The sequence below is a fragment of the Bombina bombina genome, chromosome 3, assembly GCF_027579735.1.
Source record: "Bombina bombina isolate aBomBom1 chromosome 3, aBomBom1.pri, whole genome shotgun sequence".
Lineage (NCBI taxonomy): Eukaryota > Metazoa > Chordata > Amphibia > Anura > Bombinatoridae > Bombina > Bombina bombina.
The window spans coordinates 474,418,121-474,430,907 of NC_069501.1; the positions used below are offsets into that span (position 1 = coordinate 474,418,121).

Here is a 12,787-nt window from a genome sequence, read left to right on the forward strand (position 1 = left end):
ATGCAACTTGTATTCTTATCGTCTGAAACACTGTGTTGCTAGGTATGTTATACTTATGATTAAACAACTGGTTCTTAGAAGCGTTGCTAGTTAGCCATTAATAGTAGCCAGAGAAAGGCTGTCACCTGAGGCTATAAACAATTACCACTGCATGGACCTACGTAGCTTATTGTTTGCTAAGTACCAAGTACCTATTCAGTATTCTATTGTATTATATATCCTGAATGTGCTATGTTTGGCAAGAAGAACCGTGCCTAATATGAGACAACACCGCCCCCCAAAAGTTAGCCGTAATAAACGTTAGCACCTTCAATAGTACAACTAGTTCTACGTTTACAGATTTATAAATTTTTAAGTATTTTTAGTTTTTTCTAACATGCTGTTATATTAAAGTATAAGGCAACTAGTGAGGCCAGTTAAAAATAGAGGAGACCCCTCTGAGGAAGCGTTAGTGAAACGCCGCGTCAGGGGTCTCCTCTATTTTTAACTGGCCTCACTAGTTGCCTTATACTTTAATATAACAGCATGTTAGAAAAAACTAAAAATACTTAAAAATTTATAAATCTGTAAACGTAGAACTAGTTGTACTATTGAAGGTGCTAACGTTTATTACGGCTAACTTTTGGGGGGCGGTGTTGTCTCATATTAGGCACGGTTCTTCTTGCCAAACATAGCACATTCAGGATATATAATACAATAGAATACTGAATAGGTACTTGGTACTTAGCAAACAATAAGCTACGTAGGTCCATGCAGTGGTAATTGTTTATAGCCTCAGGTGACAGCCTTTCTCTGGCTACTATTAATGGCTAACTAGCAACGCTTCTAAGAACCAGTTGTTTAATCATAAGTATAACATACCTAGCAACACAGTGTTTCAGACGATAAGAATACAAGTTGCATGAAACCGTAATACAAGGAAATCTCACTTTGATATTATATAGAAGCTACTTAATCAGTAGCACGGTACAGCAGAGGTGTTTACACACACTGGCTCTTTGTATAAAATACACAGTACACCCTGCAAGGCTAAGATTACTCCTTAGGCAGTATCCCATAAATATAACGTTATATAACTGAAAGAAGCCATAGTATAACGTATGACATTTTATTAAGGAGACAGCCTTTAAATAAAGCGTTTAATCTTCAGATAACTGTTTGAGTACCCAATTGCTACCACCAGGTGATACAACAAACAACTTCAAGTACCTAGATTATTATAGTTATCTAGTGCCGGCTGCCACCCTAGCCTGATCTTACACTAGTAGCACCAACATATATAAGCAGTACTAATTGCTAGGCCCAAAAAAGGACAACAACACAAAGCAAATATATTTCTTACTATATATAGAATCTATGACATATATATGACTTAAATAATATAGAAACTACAGTAAGAAATAAAGAACAAGAGACTATAGAGCTCTGTGCATATTCACAGCTTAAGTATTACTGCTTTCAGCATTACTAGTTCTACCTTTGCAGCACAAATATAACATGCTGTTTTGTCACGCAGCACAGTGAGTGTGTTTTTAAATTCTTTAGGGCAGTATTATCATCCACTAAAGCTGTCTTTTTAAACCAATAATCAATAAAAGTTAAATTTTAACGTACAATATCTTCCAAGACGATCAAGTCACAGTAATTCAAATGAAATATAGAAATAATTAGTATAACAGTGCATAGAAGCATTCTTTTTTCTCGTGACCAATCTGCTCCAACAGCAGTTTTAGTCACAATCAGTATTAAATTGTATTCCTATGCTTACGCACTGCTCCTATAGTGTTTAACATGATTTATTGATAAATATAACAGATAATATTACAAAACACTATAAGAGAAACTACTTATTACCATCAAAACAAAAAGGTTCTATAACTCTTTTTTCTGTTTGTCTATTGGGCAGTGTATAAAGCATGGAAACTAAAGCATTATATAAGAAAAGTCAAATTTAATTCTGTCACTTTAAAGAGACTTTCATCCAAAAAAGGGCTAGATTACGAATGGGGCGCGTTTTCTCACTTCCGCCCGCATATTAACTCTGCTAAAAGTTTTTTGCAAGCTTTGGTTGCACGCGTATTACAAATTGAAAGTAAAAAGCCAAAGTTAGAATATCGCAACCGTGTTAATGTATTCCTCCATAGACTTCAATAGAGTGTGAAAAGTGGAAAAAAAACTAACATCCAACAAGCCACTCAAACTCGATCACGATTAACCAGATGTGTAACCCGACATTAAATATTAATATTTCCAATTCCAATGCTCTTCACGTAGAAGAATATGTTCTATTTATTCATAAATACATATATCTAATGTTTTTTTTGGTAATATATATACGGTATATATATATATATATATATATATATATATATATATATATATATTTATAGAAAGGGAAAAGATATATACAGATATAAATATAAAGGAATGTCTATTTATAAATACATAAAACATATTCCCTTATGTGAAGAACAGTGGAATGTGAAATATTTACAGTAAGTACACAGTTTAACTCTTTAATAAATATGAATATTGAATAAATATGCCTTTTCATGTTTTCAGCTGTTGACTGCAAAGGGCTCCAATGCACTTGTGTGTGTATGTATGTATATATTTATGTATGCATGCATATATATGTATGTAAATATGTGTGTGTGTGAATATATATATATATACATATATATATACATACATATGTACACACATATAAACATATATTTATATAATATATATATATATATATATATATATATACATATTTAGACATGCATATGTATGTATCTCTATGTTAAAGCCCTTTTTTTCTAACTCCTGAGACCTTGTATCTTTGAGCCCATATAACTTTTTGTTGTAATTTAAAAAAAATAAAAAAAATTTAGTGTTATTATGAGTGCAACTGTACTTTGAAATGTAATTTTAATGTGTTTTGTGCAACTTTTTAGTCTAGCACAAAAATTAACTCGAGCTCTGAAGTCACGATATCCCGATGCACGTTAAATTTAATTGCGCTCAAGCAATGCATTTACTTTCAACTTGTAATACGCCCACTACTTCCGAGGAGCGCAAAGAGCCACGATAAACCTCTTATCGCTAGCACGCAACAGCTGGGGCACCACTCGTTATCTAGCCCAAATCAAATAATGGCCATTAAAAATGGTCTGCACATTTTTATATTTACAACAAATTCATTCTTGAGTGATTTGATATATTGATGAATTGCTCTTTATTCTGTGGTGACCAAAAATTGTGTACTCTGGTGTGCTTTCTGTCATGCATAATGAGAAACCAACGAGCAAATAGTTTACAGTATATTGCACACATTATTTGCTGTAAGTGCCATTATAATCAAACAATGACACGCTCTAATTTGTTAGAGCATGTAATTTTAATACTATTGACCCTACACTACAGTTTAACCCCCCCACCCCCACCCCCCCGTGTTTGTGGGGTTAAAGATACCGTAGTCTTGTGTTGTTTGTCTTAAAATGAAATGCAGAGTTTGCATTCAATTTTTCATTTATAAACATTTATAAATAAGAATTGTCTTTTTATATTTGAAGACTAAGCCACAAAATCATATAAAACAGACATTTTCTTTAGCCAATCAGGGCCCAAACAATGTTTCAAGCAAATCATTACTTGGCCCTAAATCATGTCTCATTTTATGAATGTTGTGGCTGGACTGGCTTGTATATGAATAGGGGCTTGGTGATCCCTGTCCATGCCTATAATTGAAGATTAAAAGTCCATTATACCGGTCTGGAACAGCAGTTCACTGCGACTCCCGAGTGGGTATTTTAACTGTTTATCAACTCTGCTGGGGGGTTAAACTGATAGAGATGCAGGATTGCTAGTGCTAAAAATGACATGATTTAACATATTAGAGTAAGGTTGGTGATGTTTCTAATTTGTTTGGATTTTTGATGTTTGAAGGGATTAGGAAGTAGGCACGTAATCATTAGAGGGAGCATATTCCTCTCCAAATGCATTACAAGATGGTTTGCTTCCTTTCAGAAACTAAAAAGGCAGCAACGGATGAATAGGCGGGCCTCAGAGTTGATAGAGGAAAGGTAAGATAATTAGATATTTATTTTCACTACTATTATCTCAGTTGAATGATTCACATAAACCTGTATAATCCAATTTTCACCACAACTAGACTGTATCTTCTCTCAAATGAGTGTTTTTCTTTCACTCTCCCTTCTAAACTAATTCACTTAATTTCTTCTTTTTCTTTTGTTTAGGCCCCTGCAAGAGTTGGAGCTCGAAGAAGTTTAGTTGGTAAGCAAACTTTTTTTTAGGATAAAGGGGAGTTGTTTTATTTAGGTACCACCCACACTTTAAAGGGACAGAAAACCCAAACTTTTGATTTCATGATTCAGATAGATCAAACAATTTTAAACAACTTTCCATTATACTCATATTGGCAGATTTGCTTCATTCTTTTCATATCCTTTGTTAAGGAGCAGCAATGACAAGAGGCATATGTGTGAAGCCACCAATCGGCAGCTAGCCCCCAGTAGTGCATTGTTGCTCCTGAACCTACCGAGGTATGTTTTTCAACAGTGGATATCAAAAGAACAGAGCAAATGAGATAATAGAAGTAAATTGCAGTTGTTTAACATTGCATGCTCTATCTGAATCATGAAGCAAGAAAAATGTTGGATTTTATATCACTCTAAAAGGACGCTAGTACCATAAAAGTTTCTCCACTTTAATGTGTTCCCCAGCTGGAGTGTGTATAATTGTTTACAGATAGCTACTTTTTTTTACCACCAACTTTACTGAAAATTTTAAAACTGCTGTACAGGCTAAATATATCCATGTTACAAGGAGTCAGCAACAGAAATCAACCTCTCAGTGGGGGTGTATATGTGTGTGTATATATATATATATGCACTATGTGTGTGTGTATGTATGTATATATACCTACACATAACCAACATATATACTGTATGTACAAAACATGAGTATCCCTTTTTATTCAACTTGGTAAATGGATTTTACAGAAAGTAAATAAGTGAAAGACGCTGCAAATCATTTACTACTTGCTTAGAGAGGGTGGGGCATCTTATTGCCTACTTCATAAGCGGAAGGCTTAGTACGACTGTTTACTTAGTAAGCAAGGTTAACAGTTACTGCTCCTTTTTGATCTCTAACAATTATTTCTGGCTTTTATTTTTCTAGAGCTGATGACTCAGAGTTCTGAACTGGAGTAGGAAGCCAGAGTTGTTGAAATAACACTGTGTGTGTGTTGACAATTGCATACGGTCACTTTATTGTTGCTTCTTGTACGTTACTGTAACTGCAAAAATGGATGCACTAAACCTGGCAAAGCTTGCATTACATACAGCCAGAAGAGTCTTGCTTGCTTTACCAGTAGGAAATATACCTGGAAAACTATATTCCCCAGCCTTGGATCTCCGTCCATACAGTTACAGATCACGTGCGAGAAAAATAAACCTCTGCCAAGAACACGTTGCTTCTGAAGAATGGATTTTTGGAGACTGTGGTGAACATGGATTTCAAGGAAATCTTAGAATAATGTCTCAGATTAATACACTTGAAGGTTGTTGTGGAATTGTATATATTTTAGACAAAAAAAAACTTTTTTATATAAATATATATATTTTTTTGTATGTTTTTTTTTGCACTTCGGGTATGCATAAGGCAATAAAAAAGGTACAAGCTGTACGCCAATTTTAGATTGGGTGGCCAAGTTGATACAAGACTGATGAGGAAACAAAAAATAGAGATATCTTTTGGGCCTTAAAATAACTCACAGGGAGCCAGTAAGATGACATGAAAATGTTCCGAGGAATAAATAAACTTTTTGCCAGATTCAGTATTGTTTATTGGACATTTTGGGCTCTCTGCATAGGACTTTTCATTTCATGTGGTGTCAAACAACCGTGCGATATTTTTTGTATTTTACTTCATAGATTCTCTAATAAGGAAATGGAGTGCGCAAATTATTCTGTGGATTTCACTTTTTGTTCCCTCCAGTAATGTTAACCGTCCAGCTTTCTATGAACTGTTTATTTTTTCTCTCACAAATTTGATGTATGGTAACTCTGTGCCTTTTGCTTGGATTACTAACTTATCTGTGAATGTGGTCTTTTTTTTTTTTTTTTTTTTTTTTTTTTTTTGAGATTCTTAGTTTTGGTATTTGTATAGGATTAAAATTATTAGTGCTTTTGTTTCTTAAAGGGACAGTCTCCACCAAAATTGTTATTGTTTAATAAGGTAGATAACGCCTTTATTACCCATTCCCCAGCTTTGCACAACCAACATTATTATATTAATATACTTTATAACAATTAAACCTCTAAATTTTTGCCTGTTTCTAAGCCACTACAGACTGCCTATTATAATATTGTCTTTTCACAAACAAGAGACTGCTAATTTTTGTGTAGCATATAGATAACATTGTGCTCTCTCCTGTGGAGTTGTGCATGATACAGCCCTAATTGGCTAAAATACAAGTCAATAGATAATAATTAGTCATGCAAAACTGGGGAATGGGTATTAAAGGGATTATCTATATTCTTAAAGAATAATTTTTTTGGAGTATACTGTCCCTTTAAGGTATGTTTATAGAATGCTATGGGCTCTTTTTAACAAGTTCTGTATGGAGCTTAATGGCCCCTGTTTCTGGCAAATCTTCAGACTCGCCAGAAACAGCAGTTATGAAGCAGCGGTCACAAAGACCGCTGCTCCATAACACTGTCAGCCAGCTCTGAGCAGGCGGACAGACCGCCGGAAATCAACCCGATCGAGTACGATCGGGTTGATTGACACCCCCTGCTGGCGGCCCGTTGGCCGCGAGTCTGCAGGGGGCGGCGTTGCACCAGCAGCTCTTGTGAGCTGCTGGTGCAATGCTGAATACGGCGACAGACATTGATAAATATGGGCCTTTGTGTCTCAAAACTTCTTGCCTTGTTTCTGTGCTGGACGCAGAAAACCGAAAAGTTTTTTTTTTTAATTTGTTTTAGAATATTTTTTTTTTAAATGTATTTTTATACTTTAACATCATAACTGTGCATTGTTTATTTTTAAATAATTATTTAAAAAAGATGGAAAAATTGTGTATATTTAAAAAATGTTTTTTTATATATATGTGTATTTGTACAGTGTCTGCATTATTTATATTAATAAAAAAAGAATATTAGAAAGAATACACAATATGATAAGTTTTATTTGTGGCAGGGGTGCCATAGAATGTGGGGTTAACTGTACTCTGTTTTCATTGTGATATAATTATGGGGTTCATTTATCTTTGACCTCCCTTTGTCAAATAACCCCAACATGTTTTACCGTGTGTCAGCCATATTCATCAACTCTTTACCACCCACACAGCATAAAGTACAAACAATACAAAACCGCTACAAAAATCCCGCATATTGCAGGATTGTCACAATTAAGGAGATCTGTCCCCTTTGCGCTCCTGCAGTTTTTCCTTCAGGGCTAATGATCTGGTTTCCATGATTAAACCAGGGACTGTTCCTTATCTACCTACCTAAGCCTACATCCCGCTTAGGCTCCACTCATGATTACAACCAACCATGGCCACTGTACACCCTTCCAATCACAACTCGCCCACAAAACGCACGTGGCCTCCCTAACCTCCCAGTCCTGAAACCCCTCTGGGAAATATTGGAAGGTTTGCCTTATCTGTTCTTTCTGCTACTGAACACCTGTAACTGGTTGATAGTGACCTGGATTTGAGCCAATCAGATTTCCCACCCAAAAACATCATAGAAAAAAGTTTTTTGTTTTTTTTTTTGCTTAAAGGGACATTAAACCCTTCAAGATAATAATATAAATTGTTAAATTACATATAGTAAAACAACTTTGCAATATACTTTCATTATTTTGTTCTCTTTTCCTGTAATTTATTTCTAATATTGTGTTCTTTCCAATTTATGTTAAACGGAAATGCAGACACAGCTATATTCCACAGTCATTGGTTGCACACACTAGTAAGCTATTTATACCCATTTGTAATTGGCCTCAGCAGATAAGGAAACCTAAGTTACAATATGGTGTCACATACTACTTTAGGGACATTAACTTTACCCTTATTTTTTCAATATTTAAACAACTAATATATTTTTTTAAATGTATGTACAAATTACTCGGGCTAATCTTTCTCTGAATACTTAATTGAAGCAATTGTTTTATTCAGTGTTTAATGTCCCTTTTAATATTCTAATAATATTGTAAGCCATTGATGCCTAACTTCTTAACACACACAGGCTGCAGGTTAACCTTTTAAAAGCCTTAAAGGAACAGTTTACCCGAAAATGCTCTCCTTTAATTTGTTTCCAATTATCTATTTTACATTCTGGAGTGTATTAAAGTGTTTACAAATAGCTCTTTAACCTTTATATTGGCATTTGAAATAGCTGATTTAGCCTGTAGTATCTCTACCTATACTAAAAATGTTTCTATACCTAGGTATAGGCTATTGACAAACTATGTAATCACAGGCAGCAGAATAAATTACACTAACAGTGGGAGGTGGAAGAGATAAAGCTCTAGATTATTTGTTTTCAATTGTTCTTTCGAAGTGTTGTACAGAGACAGAGAAATAAAAGGGTAGCATTTGAGTGATAACATAAGATCTGATCTGTCAGCAAGTCAAGCCTAATTTGATGGGATGTGGTTTCAAAGAGGCAAAACCAGCTATTTCTTTTGCAAAAAGAAGCATAAATTAGCAATTTCTCATACATTTTATACGCTGCAGCTGGTATAAGAAGCCACGGGGAACACATTCAGGGAAAAACTATTTTACAGTGAACTGTCCCTTTAAGGGCAGCATACACATTTATGGCTATTATACATACAGACACACAAATATACACACATACATTGACAGACAAACACATACACAGTCACACACATATAGCACAAAACTAGACACACACCTATTCACACAAGCATGCACAATACAAATACAGAATCACACACATAGAGACACAACAATATAGACAACACACATATATTTACACCCATAAAGGCATACACATACTTAAAGTGAAGGTAAAGTTTTTCCACTTTGAACACATCAATGCATTTGCTAAAATGAACAGAAGCTAATCGCTAACTTATTTTATCTATTACTTTCGAATTTTTCAGAAAAAAAAAAAAAAATATATATATATATATATATATCCCTACTGTTCCGATACTGACTGCTCCCAATCTCTATTTCCTGGGTTTCTGCCATCTGACATATAGAGCGGTCCCACAAACTCTCTTTGTCTCTGAAAAGCGCGTTCATGATGCTAAGATTAACTGAGCATGCGCTAATAGGCGATCTATAATGGAAATTATACTAAATTTTAGGAAGTCAAGTGATGGGCTTGTCTGAATCGGTGCCTTCAGTATTATGCCGATGATGTATTGGAATTCCTAAACAATACCAACACGCATGCGCGAAACGGGAGCGAGCGTGGATTCCTAGCTTCCCAAAAACGTAATATTGCATGCGTATATGAGAAAGGAGGCAGATGACGTGAAGTGACGGCCGCCTAACGGCCAGATTTTCAATTGGATCACAGAAAAAGGTGATCAAGCCAGAAAAAAAAAAAAAAACGGTTGATTTTCGGGACCTTCAGAAATAGATTAAAAACAGTAATAACCTTCTTTACAAGCAAATTGATAAAAATTCATGAATGAAAGTCATATTTATTTTGAAAAATTAATAATATAATATATCGACATGAAGGTAACTTTACCTTAACTTTAATGATAGTGGTGTCAGCAACTTACTGCTCTACAATTTATACAGAGATAGCAGCAGGAATGTTGTTAGAGCAATGCTTGACAAATGTATTCAACATATAGGAGCCAGCTTACAAATTTAAGGGCCAGCGTTTTTTGAATGCCTTGTGGCCACATGAGATATACATGTATATATGTGTGTGTATGTATGTATATAATAATTAAGAACATATACCTAGTACTCCCCAATAACAAATTCTAAAAAAAAAAACTTCTGTGTCAATTACAAATGTAGACAGACAAAAATAAATAAATAGAATACCTGCTCAATGGACTGACACAAAATAAATAATTGCACAGATAAGTGTTGTAGAATTATTAATATTGATAGTGGATGTTGTACTATAGTGCAGACAAACTCCCAAGCTTCAATTCATTTTGTGTATCAGAATGATTGTAGCACATAGGGTTAAGTAAGTTACAAACCGTACAAATGGTGATTGTGGCTCAAGCTCTCAGCATTCCTTATTACCACCAGTCACAGAAAAGCAGCATATATGGTAAAAGAAAACATATCTATAAAATTTGATCCACAGAAATAGACATAATGTTATTTATATCCAAAAGTGTTTGGTATATTTGCAATTAATACCCTTTGTAAGCTTCTCAAAAAATAAAATGTGACAGACTCTGAAACTTTCATATGAATGTATCAAACTGTTCAATTGGCCACAAATCCCGATACACTAGCCATCAACACATGTGCTACCTGGGTGCTTATATGGGATCTAGGGTAAAACAGTACAAACAAGGTCGGCACCAACTGACGATCAGATTTACACTTGAAACTCATTTGACACAGGATCATAAAAACCTTCAAACCCTTTAATCTGCAATCCTCAATTCACAATATTACTCCAATGTACTTCAGCTTCTAGAGGGGCCAGCATTTGTGAACATTAGTGGGATTGGGGAAGACACTTCATTTTTTTGCCCCTTGAGCCAACGCTGCAATTTCCGCAAATAGTTTTTCCGGCTGCTTTTGCTTCTTTGTACTTTGCTCCTCCTTAGCCCAATTTCACTATGAATGTTGTGGGCGTGCCGTGGGGCTTGCAAAGTTGCGCTTAGAGCCTAAACCTGCCTGCCTATCTGTGCTCACTGCTCAATGACGTGTGGAGCAGTGGAGTGGGATGTCTCTCTAAACGGGAACTGGGAAATTATGAGGGGGATGCCTGGCACCTGACCGCATGACTGTCTGACACTGTCTCTAAAGTGAAGGAGCTACTTATGATGCCCACCAGACCGGTACGGTTATGGTACACTAAGTGCACACTGAAGATGTAGGAGGGGAAGGCGGACAGGGGTCTGGGGGTGGGCAGAGAGCAGAGGTGCTTGGCCATAAGAAGCGGTAGGCACGCGCTGTGCACTGACAGACTTGGAACAGAGTCAGAGAGCAGAATTTTCATAGTTTGCACGCCTAAACCTTTTCTTTAGTGATTTATTTTTAAAATGCTCCATTTATCTTTCAATTGATGCTCTGCTGAGCCAGGGAGCAGCTCTAGGCATGAGCTTTATAATTAATGCAGTGCAGTTTACATATTTTGTGTGTGTGTCTGAGTTTTTGTGTGTGTGTGTGTGTGTGTGTGTATGTGTGCCTGAGTGTTTTTGTGTGTGTGTGTGTGTGTGTCTGAGTGTTTTTGTGTGTGTGCCTGAGTGTTTTTGTGTGTGTGTGTGTGTGTGTCTGAGTGTTTCTGTGTGTGTGCCTGAATGTTTTTGTGTGTGTGTGTGTCTGAGTGTTTTTTTTTTGTGTGTGTGTTTCCGAGTGTTTGTGTGTGCATCTGAGTGTGTTTTTAAGTGTGTCTGAGTGTTTGTATGTGTGTGTGCCTGTGTTTTTGTGTTTGTGTGTGTCTGCTTTCTGGGGGGGGTGACACCATAACTTACCGCACTGGGTGACACCAACCCTAGTGACGCCACTGGCAGCATGTAAACAAAATAGTAGTGAAATTTACCAGTGTAAATTGCAGAGATAGCTCTTCTCAGGAATGTGCTTAAAGGGACAGTCAACTCCAGAATTTGTATTGTTTAAAAATATAGATAATCTCTTTATTACCCATTCCCCAGTTTTACAATACCAACACTGTTATATTAATATGCTTTTCTCTTGTAAGGTATATCCAGTCCACAGATTCATCCATTACTTGTGGAATATTCTCCTTCCCAACAGGAAGCTGCAAGAGGATCACCCACAGCAGAGCTGTCTATATAGCTCCTCCCCTAACTGCCACCTCCCAGTCATTCTCTTGCAGCTCTCGACAAAGGAAGTAGCTAGAGAGATGTGGTGTATTAATGTAGTTTATCTTCAATCAAAAGATTTTCGACAAACATCTGCATTGTTTGTTGTCTACTCTGGACAGAGGAAAGGCCAAACGGCTTCTGCAACTTCTCTTTCCTTTTGGTTAAGAAGTATAATCCGCTTAGCTTATGAGACTGCTGGCCAGCAGCCTCCTGTAAGAATTACAGCTCATTCCACTAGAGCAGTGGCTTCCACATGGGCTTTTAAAAATGAGGCTTCCGTTGAACAGATTTGTAAGGCGGCGACTTGGTCTTCGCTCCATACTTTTTCTAAATTCTACAAATTTGATACTTTTGCTTCTTCAGAGGCTGTTTTTGGGAGAAAGGTCTTACATGCAGTGGTGCCTTCCGTTTAAGCACCTGCCTTGTCCCTCCCTTCATCCGTGTCCTATAGCTTTGGTATTGGTATCCCACAAGTAATGGATGAATCCGTGGACTGGATACACCTTACAAGAGAAAACAAAATTTATGCTTACCTGATAAATTTATTTCTCTTGTGGTGTATCCAGTCCACGGCCCGCCCTGTCATTTTAAGGCAGGTGTGTTTTAACTTTTTAAACTACAGTCACCACTGCACCCTATAGTTTCTCCTTTCTCTTGCTTGTCTTCGGTCGAATGACTGGGAGGTGGCAGTTAGGGGATGGGCTATATAGACAGCTCTGCTGTGGGTGATCCTCTTGCAGCTTCCTGTTGGGAAGGAGAATAT

The 12,787-nt window shown here is 36.3% G+C and overlaps 1 protein-coding gene across 2 annotated transcripts in view; it reads left to right on the forward strand.

The window, feature by feature from the left end:
* LOC128653467 (uncharacterized) overlaps positions 1 to 7,185 on the forward strand; it is a 29,542-nt gene extending 22,357 nt beyond the window's left edge. For both annotated transcript variants that reach the window (XM_053706780.1, XM_053706781.1), the window contains 3 exons: positions 4,015 to 4,070; positions 4,245 to 4,281; positions 5,188 to 7,185. In XM_053706780.1, the coding sequence (XP_053562755.1) occupies positions 4,015 to 4,070; positions 4,245 to 4,278 (90 nt within the window). In that variant the 3' untranslated portion in view covers positions 4,279 to 4,281; positions 5,188 to 7,185. The remainder of the gene's footprint in view (positions 1 to 4,014; positions 4,071 to 4,244; positions 4,282 to 5,187) is intronic.
* The last annotated feature ends 5,602 nt before the right edge of the window (positions 7,186 to 12,787 follow it).